Source organism: Copidosoma floridanum, unplaced genomic scaffold, assembly GCF_036245765.1.
Source record: "Copidosoma floridanum isolate Cflo_tuat_1 unplaced genomic scaffold, Cflo_Japanese_pri ptg000015l, whole genome shotgun sequence".
Classification (NCBI taxonomy): domain Eukaryota; kingdom Metazoa; phylum Arthropoda; class Insecta; order Hymenoptera; family Encyrtidae; genus Copidosoma; species Copidosoma floridanum.
In genome coordinates this window covers 4,307,341-4,331,383 of record NW_028321892.1, presented here as the reverse complement: position 1 = coordinate 4,331,383, position 24,043 = coordinate 4,307,341, and the positions used below count along the sequence as shown (strand labels likewise).

General features: G+C 25.0%; 1 protein-coding gene across 1 annotated transcript; it reads left to right on the top strand.

Moving 5' to 3' along the window:
- The first annotated feature begins 894 nt into the window (after positions 1-894).
- LOC149374718 (uncharacterized) lies at positions 895-2,570 on the top strand. The gene is made up of 3 exons (XM_089592271.1): positions 895-1,455; positions 1,716-2,148; positions 2,284-2,570. The coding sequence occupies exons 1-3, from the start codon at positions 895-897 to the stop codon at positions 2,568-2,570; spliced, it is 1,281 nt and encodes a 426-aa protein (XP_089448397.1).
- Positions 2,571-24,043: the final 21,473 nt, after the last annotated feature.

Genomic DNA, 24,043 nt, shown 5'->3' with positions numbered 1-24,043 from the left:
CGACGACGACGAACTGTGGAGGGAAGTCGTAAATAAAAAAAAGCAGGCACTTGCGAATTGCAGTGAGCAAGCGGCTGCTAGAAAGAAGCTGGTAGGTAGTACACCGACTATAAACTAAGGTAAGCCAGAAAAGGGAATAACGAAGCGAAAAACGGCAAAGGAAAGAAACGAGGCCATCCTTGTAAAAGCAGCAGAAGGAAAGTCATACGCGGAAGTATTAAGAGCATATCGTAACGCGATCTACCCGAGAGACTGCGGCGTGGAAGTTACCAAAATACGCAGCACAAAGGCTGGTTGTATTCTCGTGGAGCTCGCCAAAAGCACGAAAGACAAGAAGAAGCTGACGCAAGCCATCTCACTGGCTATAATTACCGCAAAAAAGGTACAATCAAAGAAACCTAGAGTTACTTTGGAGATACTAGACTTAAAGGCAGTTGCCGATGAAGAGAAAGTTTTAGCAGCCATCCAAGAGGCAGCTTAAACTGGAGAAGACCCAGGCAAAATTAAAGTGGCTATGCTACCACCAAACCGATGACAGAAAAGAATGGCGCTGACCAAAATGGACGAGGCTAGCACTCTGTCCCTTTGACGAAAAGAAACGATAACAGTGGGTTGGATCCGGTGCCGACTAAGGCGCAGGATTATTGTCCAGCGATGCTACAGGTGCTTGAAATATGGGCACACAAGATACAACTGTAGAGGCATAGACCAATCAGACCTTTGCTGGATATACGGCAAAGACAATCACAGAGCTAAGAACTGCAAGGCTTAACCACGATGTGTCCTATTCAGTGAACCCACGCATGGAGGAGAGAGCATTAGTCATGTGCCTGGATCTAAAGCATGCAGAGCCCTTAGACAGGCCCTGGACAGAATAAAAAGAAACCCGACATAATGCCCAGAGTGCTCCTAGAAAACATGAACGGGACAATTGACGCAAATGCCCTTCTGCCACAAATATTATGCGAAAGAAGGGTAGACGGAGCGCTCATGAGCAAGCAGTACAAGAACTTTAAACTGCCTATGTGGCTTAGCAACGCAACCAATATGTCAGCCATTTCAGACCCTAGACCAGACAAAATCCGCCAAGATGCAAATGGATCAGAAAGACATTTTGTCTGGTTAAAAAGTTGGAAAATCACGTATGTCAGCTGCTACTATCGACCAAACACTAGTATGGAGGAATACAGCAAAAAAAATGACCTGAAAAATACCATCAGGAGTGGCATAGAAGGCGACCTATTGGTCACTGCAAACTTCAATGCAAGAGCAGTAGAATGGAGAATGCCTGCAACGAACTCTAAGGGCCGGGCAGTCCTAAATATTGCAACAAGGCTACGACTGTTCATTGTAAACGAAGAAAGGACCACGACCTTTCGAAGGCCGTTTGGCAAATCAATACCAGACATTACACTGGCTTCGGAGAGCCTTACACTAAGAATGAAGGAATGGCAGGTAATCAAAGACGAAAAAAACAGCAAGCACCAATATATAGTCTTTAAAATCACCGATACAATAGACAGAAGAGGCAAAGCACGCAAAAAAGGATAGAATATTAAGAAGCCGGACATAGAACGACTAGCAAATAAAGTTAAGAATGGCATCGCTGCCATCTAAAACGACGAACAAAACCTGAACACAGCAGAAGGAAAACAGAGACTCACCAAGGCAACCGTGCAACTCCTCAAAACCGCATGCAAGGCCTCCATGCCCAGGAAAAAGAAATAAAACAGCAAACGCTCAGCTTACTGGTGGAACAAGGAAATTGCGAGGAGGCGCCAATGTCTCAAACACAGATGCCCCTATCAAAGGGCCAGAAACAGACAAGGGGCCGGACAAGAAAGACGATGCGAGCTGCAATCAAAAACAGCAAAAAGCAGTGCTGGCAGACTCTGTGCCAGGAAGTAAATAACGACCCCTGGGGCAAAGCATACCAGATAGTGATGGGAAAACTGGGAAGACTTGCACTAACTGCAAACAGAGAAACAGATACCATAAGACATATCGTGGGAACGCTATTCCCGACGCATCCAGAACTTGAGGATCAAGCAAACTTGAATCTCATAAAAGAGGTACCTTTATTTACCCAAAAAAAACTGGATTTAGCAGCCGGATCGCTCAAAAACGATAAAGCCTCTAGATCAGACGGTATTGAAGCAGAAGTCAATAAGACAGTAGTGGCAAAAGACCCACAGCTGCTCTTAAACCTAAACAATGCATGTTTGCGGAAGGGGTTGTTCCTCACCCCCTGGAAAAACGCATGACTGGTACTGATCGATAAAGGCAAGAGGGAGCCTAACTCCCCGTCATTTGTCAGGCCCTTGTGCATGTTGGATACGCCTGGAAAATTATACGAAAAGCTGCTCAAGGCCCGTTTTCTACAGGCCATACAAAACGCGGGAGACTTATCCGACAGGCAGTATGGATTCAGAGAAGGAAGGTCTACCACAGGAGCAGTAGCAGAAGTAGTGAAAGCAGTTGAAAACACTCGAGACGTATGCCATAGAGCCAGACGCCTCGTTCTTCTGGTGACCTTGGATGTGAAGAACGCTTTTGACTCAGCAATATGAAAGGACATGCTTCAAGCTCTGAAATACACATTTAGGATGCCAGACTATCTCTTGAGAGTATTGAGAGATTATCTCAAGGACCACTTCTTGACCTATACGACAGCAGAAGGTGAAACAAAGAAGAAAATAACTGCAGGGGCATTCCAGGGTCCATACTTGGACCCGATCTCTGAAATGTGTCATACGACGGATTACTCCGACAGGATATTCTAAAGGGGACGTTCTTGGTGGGATACGCAGACGATACGACTTCACCAGGTTATAAAGAAAGGGCCTCCATAGATGGAGACCCATGGACTCGAAGTATCAGCAGAGAAGACGGAGATGGTACTATTGACAAGAATAGAGATAGATACTATTATCCCCCTTAAGGTACAAGAAGAATATTTAATGACGAAGGAAGCCGTAAAATACATTGGGGTGACGCTGGATAGAAAGCTCACGTTTTAGAGCCGCCTTAGGCAATCAGCGGACAGGGCAGCGGCAAGAGTAGCGGCATTTAGCTGAATAATGTCAAACGTCGGACGTCGAAAGCCTGCAAAACACAGGCTCCTTATGACTACGGCCCAGTCTGATATTTTGTACAGGGCTGAGATATGGGGAGATGAGATGAACTTTGAAAAAAAGAGAGTGAAAATTGGCCAAGTCTAAAGAGTGGGAGCCCTAAAAATAGCCTGTGCCCATCGCACAGTCTCAGAGTCTGCGATAATGGTGATAGCAGGCGTAATCCCCATCGGCCTCCTTGCGAGGGAAAGACGATTAAAGCACCTAACGGGGGGGGGGGGTGGCAGGCCTTACGACTGCACGTGATTCTACCACATAGCTTAAATAAACTGATTATTGGAAATTCAAAGTGATCAGTGATCCGTTGGGGGCGAAATGTAAGAAAATAAATAAATACAAGTAAAGTGTATTTAAATTTTCTTGCGTTGATTTATTGATGCGCAACGTTTCGCTGACAATATGCGTCAGCCTCATCAGGCGCAGGTACGCGAGAATTCGTAAGTTTGGTTGACTTACTCGTCACCTGTCGTGCTGTCGAAGAAAATTTAAATACACTTTACTTGTATTTATTTATTTTCTTACATTTCGCCCCCAACGGATCACTGATCACTTTGAATTTTCAAATTCACCGGAGGGCACTGATATATACTAACAAATCATAAGCTGATTATTCTATTCTATTCTATTCATGCCGCTTGGGCTTGGCCGCAGGGTAGATGGTGTGAGCGATGGGGGTCTGCAAGGTTGCCTGAGCGTGTGCAGACTTCCTTAAACCGGTTCGCTCTATCACCTTCCTAACGGTGAGCGGCTGCAGCCTGGTGGCACATGCTTTTAAGTACTTCGCTTTTGCGTTTTTTCCTTGTTTTTTTTTGGGGGGGACTTCTGAGGTGTAGCCGCGTGGTGGTCGGTTTGCGGTATGAAGACTTGTGTGGGTGATTGAATGCGGGCAAGCTCCTAAGAACCACTTCGCTTTATTTCCGTCCTACTAAAGAGCGACTGTACCATGGAGGTCCGAGTCTCTGCCACTCTGGCTCTGCGGTGTGAGTGCTTCCTGCGCCTTTGTTGGGGGGAGCGGGTTCGTGCTTGCGCTGAGGAGGATCTGCCTATTATTTTGCTTCATTCCTCCAAGTAAAAAAAGTACAGCAGCTTAAATGCAAGACGGAAAATAGAAAATATCCTAGAGAACGCAAAAGTTACAAGACAAGTCGGCAACAAAACACTAGAGAAAGCCCGAACCAGCGGCTAAGCCTCCATAGCCTTAGCTTGGAGTGTAAATGCGAGAGCATATTCCGAGCCAGGTGCTCCAAGAGGAGGGTCTTGCCGGTTTAGTAGGTAGGGTTATAACGAATTCGACACAGAAGAGGGTTTGTACATCCTTCTCTTGTGCATAAAAGCATTCTACACAACCTTGGACACTGAAAAAAATATAAACAAGTTAAAAATATAATGATTATGATGGTCATGATAATAATAACAATGTTTATAAAAATGATAATGATGCTGGTAATAATAGTGATAATAATGACAATAAGAATTGTAGTAAAAATGATTATTATTATTATAATAACAATAATGATAACAATGAAAAAAATAATAATATTGATAATAATAATCGTGAAAGTAATAACCTTAATAATAACAATAATAATAGCACTAATAATGATGATAATAGTAAGGCTATTAATAAAGATCATAGTGAAATTAATGCTAATGATAATAATGATACAGATAAAAATGATAATGATAATGTTAATGATAATAATAATGATGATGACGAGGATGATGGACATAATAATGATGATGATGATGATGAAAATGATGATGATGATGATGATGATAATAATGATAGTGATGATAATAAAAAGACGACAGTAAAAAAAAAAATTGTAATGACCATTATGATAATAATGATTAAGATTATTTTAATCGACATAATTATGTTAAAGGTGTTTTTTATAATATTGAAGATAATAATAATAAAAATCGAAATGAAGTTATTAGTAATGATAATAAACATAATATAATGATAATAATGATGATTATGATGATGATGATAAAGTGGATAATAATAATCACTATTATGATGATGATGATAATAATAATAATAATAATAATGACAACAAAGAGGATGATAATGATAAAACTGATGATTATGATAATGATGATAGTTAAAATGTGATAAAGATAACTATAGTAATAAAGTTTATATCAACAAAAATAATAATCATAATGATAACAATAAAAATTTCATTTATAATAACAAGGATGATCATTATGATAAAGAAGATAATACTGATAGTGATGATAAAGATAATTATAAAGACGAAAATAATAGACGTAATAATAATAATGACAATGATGATGAGGATGTAGATAGTAAGTATTGTAACTGTAATAATGATCTTTATTTAGATAAAGATAACGATGTTAATTATGATCATTATGTTTATAATAATGATAATGATAATAATAATTATAATAGATATGATAATGTTACGGTTGTTTTTTATAATAATAAAAAGAAGAATGATAATAATCAAATCAAAAATCATAATAATAATAGTAAGTATAATAATAATGATGATAATGATGATAATAATGATGATTATTACAATAATATTAATGATGATAATGATGATGGTAATAATGATGATATTGCTGATGATTGTGATGACGATAGAGCTGCTCACGATAATAATAATGATGATAATAGTGCTGACCTAAATAATGCTGATGTTAATGATAATGTTGATGATGATGTTGATGATGATGGTGATTATGAAGATAAAGATAGTATGTACGATGATGATAATGATATTAACAATGCTAACGACGGGGATATTAATAACGCTGATAATAATGATAATGACATTAATAGTGGTAATGATATAGATGATAGTAATGATAATGAAGATGTAAATGATGAAATTTATGATTATGATGATGATCCTTTTTTTTATGATAATAAAGATGTTTATTATCATAATGATGATAATAATAATGATGATGCTGATGATAATGATAACAATAATGACGATTATGACAAAAACGATGACTTTGAAGATGACAATAATAATAATAATGATGATAAATATGTTGATGTAAATGATGATATCAATAACGATAATAATGATGTTCATAAGGATAAAGAAAATGATAATAACAGTAATTATTAAAATAAACATGACAATAATTATAATAAAAGATAGTTATAATAATAATAGAAAAGGTGTCATTTATTAGTATAAAATTAAGAATGATAATATTTGCGATGGTAATTATAATAATATAAATGTTATAATCATGACGATGTCAATAAAGTTAATAATGATGATAATGATAACAACGTTGATGCGGGTAATGGTAATGTGATGGCGATTAAAATAACGATAATAATGTGGATAATAATAATAATAATAATAATAATAATAATAATATTAAAAATGATGATTTCGCTAATAATAGTAATGACGATAGTGCTGCTAACGATAATAATAATGATAATAATAGTGCTGACCTAAATAATGCTGATGATAATGATAGTGTTGATGATGATAATGTTGATAATGATAATAAAACTGATGATGATAATAATATGTACGATGATGATGATGTTATTGACAATGCTAACGACGAAGATATTAATAATGCCGATAACAATGGTAACAATGGTAATACAAATAATAATAACAATGATAATAATAATTATACAAGTAATAATAATAATAAAAATGGCCATACTTATACTAAAATGAGAGAAATAAGGATAATAATGATAATGATAATAACAATAATAGTGATAATATTAATTATCATGATGAAAATAATATTTATAATCATGATAACCACGATATTGGCAATGATAATAATAATAATATGAGAATGTTAATCATAATAATCATGATGGTGATGAAAATTGTAATGATGATAGTGATAATAATAATAATAATGGTAATGATGTTAATAATAATAAAAGTAATACAAATGATGATAATGATGATGAAAATGATAATGATTATGATATCGATGACAATGATAATACTGATGATCGTAATAATGATAATGATAATAATGATGATGATGCTGATGATTCTGAAAACTATAATAATGATAAAAGGAATAATAGTGGTACTAAAGATGATAAAAATGACGATGATAATTATGATATTTATAATGATAATGATGATGTTGATAATAGAAATGATGATTGTGATGATGTTGATAATGTTAAAGACGATAATATTGTCAATGACGACAGAAATGTAAATGATAATAATAATGATAATGATAACAATGGTAATTAAAACAATAATAATAAAAAAATGTTGCATATGATGATAATGATGGTGATTATGATAATGATGATTATTATAATGATGATAGTGATAATAATGATAATAATGTGAAAAAAAAGGTAATGATAATAATGATGTTGACAACGATAGTAAAAATAATATAAATCGTAATTTGAAGCATCATAGTGTTTATAATGATAACATAAATGATACTAATAATGATCATAATAATAATTGTGTCGATGATTATTATAATATTTATGATAATAATAATGATAAAAATAATAATGATAATAATGATAATGTTGACAAAATACATGACAATGGTAATCATTTTAATGATATTAATGACAATAATACTAATGATGACCATAATAATGGTAATTATAATAATAATAATAGTATTAATAATAATAATTATGATAATCATTACAATTACAATAATAATAAGAATGTTGATGATAATAATAATAAGAAAAATAATGATGATGATGATGATGATGATAAAAATAATAATAATTATTATAGTTGTAATTGTTATGATAACGATAAAGGTAATGATAATAATAATAACGATAATAATAAAAAAAATACTAATGATAATAATAAAAATGATGATAGTAATACTGATGATAATGATTATGATCAAAAAATAAAATTTATGATAATATCAATGGTAATGATAAAAACGATAATTATGGTGATGATTATAATAAACATAATAATAGTTATAATAAAAATAATCATAATATTAATGATGATGATAATTATAATCGAAAAAATGATGTTAACCAAGATAATAAAAATTAAAATAATGTTAATAATAACAACGATAATGATGGTAATTATACGGATGATAATAATAAAACTAAAAAGAATAACGTTGGTAATGAACATAATAATTATAATAATAATAGTAATGATGATAATGTTGATGATGCTGATGATTAAAATTATTATAATTACGATGTTGATCAGAAAATAATTATGATGATAATAATGTTAAAAAAAGGCCATGATCATAATAATAATGATGATTATGATAATTAAAATAAAAAAAATCGTAGTGGTAATGATCATAATAATAATTATGTTTCTAATTATAATGATAATAATAGTTAAGATAATGTTATTAATGATAATGATGATGATAATGATAATGATCATATTAATAATAATAATAAGGACGATAATAATAATGATAATGATGATGACAATGATTATGATAACGATTATTATTATATTAGTAAAAAAGATAGTAATGATAAAAATTTTAATAATAATCAGAATATTGACAATATTTATGACGATAATTATAATAATAATAATAATAATAATCGTAATAATATAAATAATAGAAAAAGTAATAATAACAGCGATTATTATAATGATAATAATGAGGATTCTCATTATAAGAATAATAATGATAATAGTTATAAGGATGATGATAATAATAATAATAAAGCTGGTGGTGATTATGATGATGATGATAATGATGATGATAATAAAAATGATAATGATGATAGTAATAATGATAATAATGATCATGACTTATGATGAGGATTATAATGATGACAATAATAATGATACTTATGATAGTGTTCATGGTGATAATGATGACATTAATGATAATTATGAAATTTATAATAATATCCATAATGATAAAAATACTTATAATGATAATGATGAAAATAGGAATAATGATGATGATAATTACAATAATTATGACGATACTAATGATGACAATGATAATGGTAATAATTATAATAATAATGATGATAAGGACCTTGATAAAGATGATTATAATAATAATAATAATAATAATAATAATAATAACAATAATAAATAATAAATGATAATGATGATGATGATGATAATGATAATGATAATTATTATGATAATAATGGTGATGATAATTATCATCATAATAATGATACTAAAAATACAAATGATAGTAATGATAATAATAGTAATTATTATATAGATAATCATAAAAATAATCATTATGTATTGATAATTATGATAATAATGATGATAATTATGATAATAATGATACAGATGATGACTATTGAGAACATGATAAAAGTAATAATGATGGTGATAAATATGATGTTAATGTTAATGATGATTATGATATTTATAATGATAATGATGACTATGATATTTATGATGAAGATGATGATTATAATATTTATGATCATGATGATATAAATCATAATAATGATCATAGTGTTGATAATAGAAATGATTATGGTAATGATATTGATAGCGATCATGACGATGATGATGATGATGACGACAATAATGGTTAGGATAATGAAAATGATAATGATAATAATGGCGATCATAACAATAATAATAATAATAATAATAATAATAATAATAATAAGATCGTTGAAAATGATGATAATGATGAGGATGACAGTAAAGATGATAATAATAATAAAAGCAAAAATAATGAGGATTAGTTAAATGTTGATAATATTTATAATGATAATAATTAAAACAAAAATAGTGATGAGACTTATACTAATAATGGAAGTGATAATCATAAAAATAATTATTATGATTATGATTATACTACTGATAATAATAACGATGATAATATTAATAATGATAATGATGATAACAAAATTAATAAAAATAATAATAATGTTAATAATAATAATTTTAATAATGATTATGATAAAAGTAATAATAAAAATAAAAATTAAAAGATTGATGATGGTAATATATATAATGATGATGATAATTATAATGATTTTAATGTTAATAATAAAAATGATTATAATTATAATAGAAAGAAAAAAAAAAAAAACTTGTAAAGACTATTAAAATAATACTGATAAAAATGATCTTAATAGACATAATTATGTTTAAGGTGTCTTTCATAATAATGGAGATAATAATAATGTTAATCAAAATAAAGATATTCGTAATAATAATAAACATGATGACAATTATAACAATAATGATAATAAAAATAATAGTAACGATAATGTTAATTGTTTTACTTATAATGATATAGATAAGGATAATGATATTAGTAATTATATTGCAAAAATGGTATTACCGATAATAATGCTGACGATAATGATAATAATATTTCTAGTGCTGACCATAATAACACTCATGATAATGATAATGTTCATGTTAGTGACAATATAGATGATGATATCGATTATGATATTGACCATGCTAGTAACGATAATCCTAATAATGACGCCGACAATAGTAGTGATAATAATTATAACCATAATGATAATAATTATACAAAAAAAATAATAATGATGATGATGATAATGATAATGTAAATGGTATAGAAGAGAAGGATGATAATGACAATAGTTGATAGGATGATAATTATGACAACGATGATAATAGTAATGATTATAATAATATTAAATATCTAATAGCAATTATAATAATAATAATGATGAGGATCTTAATGATAATGATGTTTATGATAGTAATGATAAAAAAAATGATGATTATGATATTGACTGTAAGACTTGTTAATAATTGTAGTTATTATAATTATGATAATAGCAATAATAATTATAAAAATGAAAATAATAACAATGATATTAATAATAAGGATAATAAAGACGATAGTAATAATGGTGATAATAGTTATTTCAATGATAATAAAATTACAAATGATAGTTATCGTTATAATAATAATAATAATATAGACAATTATAATGATGATAGTGTAATGATACTGATGATGATGATGATAATGATGATCATGATGATGATGATGATGATAATTATAATGATGATCATGATAATAGTGATGAAAATAATAAAAATAATAATTACTATGGTGATAATGGTAGTATTGACAATATGACAATATTCATGACGATAATAATGATAGTTATAATAATAATTATTAAAATCATTATAATAATAATAATAATAATAATAATAATAGCAATACTAATAATAATAATATTTATAATAATTATGATGAAAATTATAATTAAAATTATCATTATAATAATGATAATTGTCATAATAATGTTCATAAAGATCATAAAAATGGTGATGACAATTACAATAATTACGATAGTGATAATAAAGGAAATATAGATAATAATAACAAAGTTAATAATAATGATAATGACGGTGATGATGTTTATAACAAAGATAAAAATAATAATTACAATAATTGTAATAATCAAAATAACGACGATAATGATTATAATAATAATAATAGTGATGTTTATAATGGTAATAATGATAATGATAATAATGATAATAATTATGATCATGATATTGTTGATATTGCAAATGACGACAAAATTAATAATGTCGATAGTAATGGTAATAATAATTCTAATAATAATAATAAGTAAGTTAATGATGGCAATATTGATATTGATGATAATAATGACGTAAACTGTGATGACAATAATAATAATAATGATTATTAATATTATGATGATGATAATGATAATAGGGATAATGAAAATGATAACGTTGATTAAAATGTTTATAATGATGATGATGATGATTATAATAAAAATTATTATAATGATAGTAATTATAATAATATTATTAAAGATAATACTAAAAGTGATGATAATTATAATGATGATGGTAAAAAAAATAATGAAAAGGATTATTATGTTTAGAATAAAAATGTTGATAGTGATAATATTAATAACAAAAATAAAAATAATAACAATCATGATAATTGTGATAATCATTCTAATGAAGATAATTAAAATGATAATAATAATGGAGATGTTGATAATGATGATCATGATAACGATGATTATAGTAATGATGATAATAATAATGCTTATAATAGTGATAATAATAGAGATGACAATTATTATGATAATAATATAAATTATAATGCGAAAATAATGATGATTAGGATGAAAATAATAATATGGATAATAATAATAACATTAAAAATAGTAATGATAATAAAAATGATGATTTTTATAATGATTATTATAATGATAATAATTATATTAATTAAAATAACTATAATAATAATGGTTAAAGGATATATTATTACAACTATATGCTGAAAGTATAATAGTTAATGTTATAATAATAATGAATAAAGATCACTATCATGATAATGGTGTAATTAACAATATTAATGTCAATAAGAATGATAATTATGATTATAATTGTATTTACTATAGTTGTAATAATGATTATAATGGCGATTATTATAGTAATGATAATGAGAACGTCAATAATAAGAATAATGATGATGATAAAGATAATGATAATAATTATTATTATTATGATAACGATGGGACAGATGATAATAATAATGATACTGATAAAAATGATAATACTGGCAATAATGATATGATTATGATGTTGATAGAAATAATGATAATGGTTATAATAATTACAATAACTATCATGATAATGATAACAAAAGTATTGATACTCGTCATGATAGTAATAAAAATGATAATGATGGTGATGACGTTATAAGCAAAAATAAAAATTGTGATCATAATAATTGTAATGATCACAATGATAATAATAGTGATAATGATAGTAATAATAATAATATTAATAATGATGATGATGATGATGATGATGATGATGATGATGATGATGATGATGATAATGGTGATGATGATGATGATGATGATGATAATGATGATGATGATGATGATGATGATGATGATGATGATGATAATAATGATGATGATGATGATGATGATGATGATGATGAAAATGATGATGATGATGATTATGATGATGATGGTAATGATGAAAGTGATGACAGTTAGGATGATAATAGAGAAAGAAATAATAAAAATAATGATGATGATTGTGATGACGAATATGATGATGGTGATGATGACGAAAATAACGACTATAGTGATGATAATAATAATAATAATCATAATATTAATAGTGATAATGATAATGATTATAATAAAAATAAAGATAATGATGATAATGGTTATAATATTAATACTGACGAAGATGATTTACTGATAATCGTGACGGTAATAATAATAATAATGATGTGGGGAAAATGACGATAACAATGGTAATAACAATGATTCAATGTTGATGATGACGGCGATAACAACGATAGAAATAATGATGATAATGAAAATAGTAATAATAATATTACAAATTATAATAAAAATGATAAGGAAAAAAATTACAATAATAATGGTGATAATGATAATAATGTAATGATAATGTTACGGATAATTAGAACAATAATATTTATCATAATAATTAACAATAATAATGATAAAAATAATAATGCTAGTAATGATAAAAATAAACATATTACTATCAACAACAATAATAATGAAAGTGGTAATGATAATTATAATTATAATTGTTAATTATTGATAAAATAGTAATTATAATGATGATAATGATAATGTCGATGGTAATAATGATGTTAGTATAAATAATAAAAATGATAATGATAATGATGTTAGTAATAGAAATAATAATAGTTACAATTATAATAATAATAAAAACAATTAAAATAATAATAGTCATAATAATAATAATAATAATAATAAAAAAAATGTCAATGATAAAGATGATGATCATAATGTTATGATAATAATATTGATGAAAAGGACAATGATATTAGTTTAATGATGATAATAATGATAATGATGATGATGATGATGATGATGATGATAATTTTGATGATGATGATGCTGATGATGATGATGATAATGATGATAATGGAAATTATGATTATGATGATAATAATAATAATGATTATGAAAATAATGATGATGAAAATAATAGTTATGATAAAAATAATAATAATGATTACGAGGATGATGATAATGCAGATGATAATGGTAATAATGACGGTAATAATGATACTAACGATGATGGTAATGATAATAATTACTATAATTATAATAACGATAATAATAATTGTGAAAATGATAATACTAATATTAATGATTATAATAATAACAATAATAAAAATGATTATGATAATAATGATAATGATATTCATGATTATAATGATAACTATAATGATGATAATTATAATGATAATAATAATAGTAATGATGTTAATGACAAAGATAATGTTAATGATGTTAATAATGGTGTCGATGTTGATAAAGATAATGATAATAATAATGGTAATCATAATTATAATAATGACAGTAAAAAAGATAATAATAATGTTATTTATGCAAAAAATAGGAATGATTACAATGATAATACTGATAAAGGTTATGATAATGAAGATAATTTTAGTAATGATTATAAGATGATGATGATAATATTGTTAATGACGATGATGATTATAATAGAAAAAATCATAATTATGATGATAAAGATTCTAATAATAATGTATTACCAAAAAAAAAATGATGATAATGTTACTAATTACAAAAACGATGACAATAATAATTGCAATGATGATAATAATGATATAAATTTGGTTAATGACAATAATGATAATGATAATATCTATATTGATAGTAATAATAATAAAAATAAAAATAATAATAATTATGATATTCATAAGATGAATAATGATAATAATGATAATAATAATGTTTATACTAATAATAATGATGGTAATAATAATAATGATAGTAAAGATAATAATCTAGATGATTGTTATGATAATAATGATGATGATAAGAATAAAAATAGTTATAATAATAATGTTTATTATAATAATAATATCGATATCGTTAAAAAAGATAATAATGATAATGACAAATACAAAAATAGGGATAATGATGAGAATGATAATAGTGGAAATATTAATAATAATAATGATAACCATGGTGACTGTGATGATGATGATAATGATGATGATGATGATGATGATGATGATTCTGATGATGATGATGATGATGATGTCAATGATGGTGATCATGACAATGTCAATAATAGTGATGATGATGATGACAATGATGATGGTAATACCGATAATAATTAGAATATTGAGGATAAAAAAATAATAAAAATTATACTAAAAATATTAATAAATAAAATAATAATTATAATAATGGTTAAAATGATGATAATGATAATGACGATTATAATAATATAATAATAATGTTATGGATAGTAACATCAATTATATTAATATAATAATAACGTTATGGATAGTTACATCAATTATATTAATAATAAAAATGATAATTTTAATAATCATAATAATAATGATAATGGAGATAATTATAATAATCATAATCATGATAACAATGATAGAAACGATTATAATAATAACAATTATGATAATGATAATAATAATAATGATGATTATGATAATAATGATGATAATGATGATGATGATCATGTTTATAATTATAATTGTGATGATAGTAATAATATTAATGATGAAAGTTGTAACGATATTTATGTTAATGCCAGTAATGATGATGATGAAGATGAGAATAATAACATTAATAATAATGAGAATGATGATAATAACGATGATGGATATGATGATAATAATAATGATGAAAATGTCAACAATGGTGATGATAAAGATGATGACGGTAATCCTGATAATGATATTAGTAGTTATAATAAAGTTGATGTTAAAAATAATAATAAAACGATTAATTGTTATAATACTGATAATAATGATAAAAAAAATGATGATGATCATGACGATGAAAATAATGTTATAATAATATGGATAATTAGGACCATTATAATAATAACGACAATGACGATGATTATGATGATGATATTGATTATTATGATGATGATAATGATTATAATGATGTTGTTAATAATTAAAATAATGATGATAATAATGATGATAGTAATAATGATGATGATGATGATAAAGGTGATGTTAAATATGACGAAAAATATGATGATCATGATAATGATAATAATGCTGATAATTATAAGATGGTATTGATAATGATAATACTAATAATAATGATTATTGTTGATAATGACGATAATTTTAATGATAATATAAATAATGATGACGATGATATTTATAATAGTAATGACTAGGACAATGTTAATGATAATAATAATATTGCTTGAAATGATAATGATGATAATAATAATAATGATGATGATGATAATGATAATAATGATGATAATGAAAATGATTATAATCATTATGGCTATTATGGTAATGGTTTATGATAATGATAATTATGATAATAATATGGATGATGTTGACGATGTTAATAATGATAATATTAGCAACAATGCATATAATAATCAAAATAATAAAAATAAAAATAATAAAGATGACAATAATAATGCATAATAAAGTATTGACGATGATGATAATACTGATTAAGGTTATAATGATGATGATTATTTTAGTGATGATCATAAAATGATGATGATAATATTGTAAATAACGATGATAATAATGACAAAGAGTATTAAAATGATAATAAAAGTGCTAATAATGATAATAGTACCAAAAAAAAGTGATTATAATGTTATTGGTCATAAAAACGATGACAATGTAAATAACGATGATGAAATAATTGATACTAATAATGATAATGACGATGATGATGATAATGATAATTATAACGATGATAATAATAATACTAATAATAATAATAATAATGACAATTACGACATAATAATATTGATAATAATAAAAATGATAATAATAATGAGAATAACAATGATGTGTATAATGATGATAATTATGATGATAAAGATAATGAAAATAATAATGATATAAGAAATTAAAATAATTATAATAATAATGATGAAATGAAAGGTAATTATAATGACGATAAAAATAATCTCATAGTTATGATAAGGATAATGATGACCATTATATAAAAGATGATAATAACGATAATAATGATAAAGATAACTATAATGATCATGCTAATATTGTTTATAATGATGGGAATACTGATAATGATGATGATGATAAAAAGGATAGTTATTATGATAATGAAAATTATTATAGAAATAATAATTATTATAAAAATAATGATGATAATGACAATGGTGAGAATGATTATGACAAAGTTGCTGATAATTTTGATGATAATGATGAAGATAAAAATAATGATAATAATGCTTTATATGATAATGATATTGATGATAATGTAAATAGTAATAATAGTTGTAATAATGAGGAAAATAACAATAATAATAATTATAATTGCGATCATTTTAATGGTAATAATAAATATAATAATAATGACAATAATATTAATAATGTTGATAATAATGATGATTATGAGACAAAAGCTGTTGATATAATAATTATGTTAGGAATGGTAATAAAAATAATAAAAATGATCATAATTATCACAAAAATAAAGATAAAAATAATGACGATAACCTACTTAATGATGTACATAATAATAAAGATAATGTTAATAATAATGATAACTATAATAATCATAATGCTAAAAATAATAATGTTGTTACTATAAATAATAAAAAAAAAAATAGTGGTGATAATAACGATAGTGATGTTAATACTGACAATAAAAAAGAGTAATAATAAGACAAAGATACGAAACATGATGATGATAGTAAAAATTACTATTTCGATAATGCTAATGATGATAATTATGTCAATGATGATCATAATTATAATAAGGATAATACTGAAAATAATGATAATGATGATAATGACGAAAATGATGATAATAATAATAATTATATCAATGATAGTAATGATGATAATGATAATAATAGAAATAAGGATGATGATAATAATGATAATATTGATGATAATGATCATAATAATGAAGATTTTAATGATGATTATAATGATGATGATGATGATGATGATGATGATGATGATGATGATGATGATGATGATGATAATGATAATAATAATTTTGTCAATGATAATAATAATGATGATAAGAATAATAATGATGATCATGATAATAAAAAGTATATTAATAATAATAATGATATAGATGAAATAAACAATAATTTTAACAATGATGAGAATGATAATAATAATCATAACCCTCATAAAAATGTTACGATGACGATAATAGTAATAATAATTATGATAATGATAATAATAATAATAATTATAATAATAACCATGATAATGATGATGGTGATTATGATAATGAAGATAACGATTTTAACAAAGATAATAGTAATGTAGATGATGATAATGATAATTATAATAAGAATAATTATAATAATAATGATAATAATGCTTTTATGATGATGATGATGATGATCATGCTGATAACGATATTAAAGATGGTAATAATGATAATGATAATAATAATACTAGTAATAATGATGATGATGATAATGGTGATAATGATTACAATGAAGATGATAATAATTATGATGATAAGGATAAAGATAAAAATAATGATAATAATGTTTATTATGAAAATTATATTAATGATAATGTTAATAGTCATAATAACTATAATAATTATGAAAATTATAATGGTAATAATAATAATTACAATAATTTTTATAATGAAAATGATTATAATTATAATGACGATGATGTTATTAATGTTGATAATGATGATGATAACAAAAAAAAGCTGATTATAACGGTAATAATAAGAAACTCATTATACACATGATGACGATTGTTTTACTGTTTATAATGATAATACCAGATAATAATGATGATAATAAATACGGTGATGATAATAATTGAAATGATTATAATGATGTTAATGGTAATAATGATAATAATAACAATGTCATAATTGATAATAATGATAATAACTAATATGGTAATGATTATGATAATAATATCGATCTTAATAAAGATAATAATCAAACTGATAATGAAACTAGAAAAGGTTATGATTATAATTATCATCATAATGATACTCATAAAATAATGATAATATAGCTAATAACGAAGATTAAAAGAATCATAGGGATGAAAATAATAATGATCACGCTATTATTGATAATAATAACGAGGGAAAAAAATTATGATAACGTTGCAATATTAATATTAGTAATGACGATGATAATAATATTGATGATAATGGGGATGATAATAACGATAAAAATAATGATCATTATTATAAGAATAATGATAACGTTGATGATAATAATAATGATGATAAATAATAATAATGATAATAATATTGATGATAATAATGATAAAGATAATAATAAAAAAAATAATAATAATGATAACGATAACAATAAAAAATAATATTGATAATGAAAATTATAGCAATTATCACGAGATCATGATGATATTGCTAGCAACAATATTAATCATGATCATAAGGATAGTAAACATAATTGTAACTCTAATAATTTTCATGATAACGAGATAAAAAAGAAATAATAATGTTATTAATTGTAAAAATGGTATATTATAAGTAACGATAATAATAGTAATAATTATTATCATGATGATGATAACGATGATAATGATGATATGATCATGGTAATTACAATGATTATGACGGTGATGATGATAATGATAATGATAATGATGATGATGATTATATCGATGATGATAATAATAATAATGCTGATAGAGATGATACTAAAGATGATGATAATAATAATAATGACGAAGATAAAGAAATAATAATTATGTCGATAATAATAATGATGATAATGATAACAATGAAGATGAGGATAATGATAATAATGATAATAATGATGATAATAATCATAATGATAATAAAAATAATAATGATGATGATGATGATAATGATTATAATGATGATAATAATTATAATGATGATGATGATGATTCTTATTATCATGATAATAATAATGATAATGACAAATATGAAAATGATGATAATTCTGATGTTGACGATGATGATGATAATTATGATGATAATGATGATAATGATGATGATAATGATGATGAAGATGAAATTGATGATGATGATGATCATTATAATTATAATGATAATGATGATGATAATAATAATTCTTATCATCATGATAATAATAATGATAATGATAATAGTGATAACGATGATAATTATTATGATGATGATAATGATGATGTTGATGATGATAATGATGATGATGATGATGATGATGATGATGATGATGATGATGATGATGATGATGATGATGATGATGATGATGATGATGATGATGATGATGATGATGATGATGATGATGATGATGATCATGAGAAAGATAATGATAATGATAATGACGATGATAATGACAATAATTATAATAATGATCATAAGATAGTTATTATATTGCTAATGACAATGATAATAATGAGGACAGGAATAATAATATTAACGAAAATGATGATCAAGATATTGATGAAAATAATGTTAATAATAATTTTAATAACAATTGCAGAACAGATAATTATTATAATTATGATAATAATGATTATGATAACAATAAATATAATGCTGAAAAGAGTAATGATGATGATAATGACGATATTAGTGATAATGATAATAATTTAAATGTTGAAAATGGTCATATCGATAATAATAATTATGATAATGATAAAGGTTATGACGATGATAACGATACTAATGATGATGATGATGAGAACAATGATAAAAATAATAATAATGAGAATAGTAATGATAATGATGATGAATAAGATGATAATGATACTTATAATTATGATTATAGTATTATGATCATACAGATTATGATGACGGTTTTATAAATTAAGAGGATTAAAACGCTGGTGATAATAATAACTAAAAAAATAATAATTATAATAATGTTTATTATGATAAAGATGGAGATTAGAATGATAAACCTGTTAATGATGATAAAATGATGATAATAATAATAATGATGACGACATAAAAAATGATAATAAAAAAAACGTTGGTCATCATTATAATTATAATTATGATATTAATAATAACAATAATGATAATGAAATTTTTAAGGTTTCGATAATAATGATAATGATGACGATGATAATAATGATACTGGTGATGATAATGATGATAATATTGATGATGATAATTATTATAATAGTGAGAATAGTGATAGTAGTAATAATGATAATGATGATAATGATAACGATGATTATATTAACGATGTCGATGACAGTGATAATGATGATGATAATAGTAATAATAATAATGATAATAAAAATGAGAGAGAAGATGATGATGATGATGATGATGATGATGATATTGATGATGAAAATAATACTTATAATTATAATAATAATAATACTGATGAAGATTATAATAGTGATAATAATGATAATAACGATCATAAGATGATAATAATAATATTGTCAATAACGATGATGATAATAATGATAGGGATAATAATGATGATGGGGCTAGTCATTTAAATGATGACAATAAAGGTAATAACGATGTTACTGTTGATGATTATGATAATGGTAATAGAAATAGTAATAATAATAGTTAACATAAAGATAATAATACTGACGATGGTTATAACTATGATAATAATAAATACAATGATGAGAGCAATAATAATAATAATAATAACAAAATGAGCGTGTGGTGGCTCAGTTAGCTAGGTCGTTGATTGGCACGCGGGAGACCGTGGTTAAATTCCCGGCCAGGCAACTGTTTTGGGCACCTACCTCTGTGTATTTGAACAAGTGCTTTTTCATCGCGCAAAGCTCCTCCAGGAGGGTTTAGGCGACTTCCTTGCAGAAAAATTGTCTAATTTGCCCCTACCCCCCTCCCAGCAATGGGAGGCCTTCCATTCCTCTAACCTTTCTTCTCATAAGTGTTAAGTGCTCTGTGTAGTGCCCTTCATAGAAGCTGGACGTACAGCACTATTAAAAAATTATAATAATAACAATAATAATAATAATGATGATGACAATAAAGATAACCATATTAGGAATGTTGATAATAATGATAAGCATTATGATGATTAAAACGATAATAGTTTTAATGAAGATTATAGTAAAGAAGTTAATTATGGTAATAATATTTATAACGATGATAATAATCAAACTGATACTGATCATTATAATAATAACGATGAAGACACTAAAAATAATTATGTTAATGATGATAAAAAGGATGATAACAATGATGATGATGACAATAATGATAATTCTAACGATGATTATTAGATAATAATGAAATTGCTTATCACGATAGTATTGATGATAATAAAAATAATGATAATAATAATACTTAACATAATAATGATGCTAATCACAATAATGGTAACAACATAGATCATAATTATAGTTATGATCATAAGATTATGATTATTTTGCTATTGACAATGATGTAAATGATAATAAAGATTATTATGATAATGATAATGCTGATAAAGATGACGATCACGAAAAAAAAATGATAATGTTATTCATGATAAATGTGATGGTTACAATGATATTAATAATGATGATAAAAATAACAATGATAATACTAACGAAGATAATGCTGAAAATGATAATCATAATGATAATGATGTCATTGATGATAATACTACTGTAAATGATGATGATTATGATAATAATAGTAATAAATATAATTATGATAATAATAAAATAATGATACTAACTATGAAAATGATGCTTATAGTATAAATAATAATGATAATTATTATTATTGTACTAATACAGATTATAATGATGATGAAAATTATAATGATGACCATAGAATAATAATTATGAATATGATGATGATGCCAATAATAATGATGATGACAAGAAGATAATAATGATCATAACGTTAATAGTAATGATAAAGTTCATAATAATTATAATGACGAAAATCCTAACCAAGATAATAATAATAATTATTATTATAATGATTTTAATAATAATAGGGATTATGACAATAATAATAACAGTGATGATGGCGCTAATGACAATAATTATAATGATAATGATAATAATGATAATGATCGTGATGATAATTATAATACTAATAAAAACGATAGTTATGATGGTAATGGCAATGATAAGTAGTATAATAATAAAAACGATACTAATAATTGTAATAATAAAAACAATAATGATGATGATAATGATACTACTAATAATCATAATAATGATGATGCTAATAAAAATAATACCAATGATCATGACAGTATGATTAAAAATAATAATTAATATAATCATGATAATAATGACGACGATGATGATAGTAATAATAATAATGGTTATGATAATGATAATTTTGATATTGATAAAAAAGATAATGTCAATAATGATAATAACGATTTTAATAAAAACGGAGATAGTCATTATGATCATGAGAATAGTTATAAAGATGATAATGATGATAATAATAATATGAATAATTATAATGATAATAGTTTTAATAGATATAATTATGATTAAAATGAGGATACTTATAATGACAATAATAATAATAATTATGGTAATTATTATACTTATAGTAATAAGGACAAGAATAATAATAATATTGACGATAATGATAATAATTATAATAATGCTGATGATGATAATAATTATGTTAAATATGATAATGATAATAATGATGATAATGATAATTATAATTATAATCGTAACGATGATGATATTGATAATCATGATGATGATGATGATGATAATGATGATAGAAAAGATGATGATGATAATGACAATAATTATAATAATGATAATATTAATATTCATGATGAAAATAATGCTAATGATGATATCAATGATAAAGATGGAAATAATAATGATAATGATGACGTGAATAATGATGTAAATATTGATCATGATAATTATAATGATGATAATAATGATAATGATGTTAAAGATCATAAGGATAG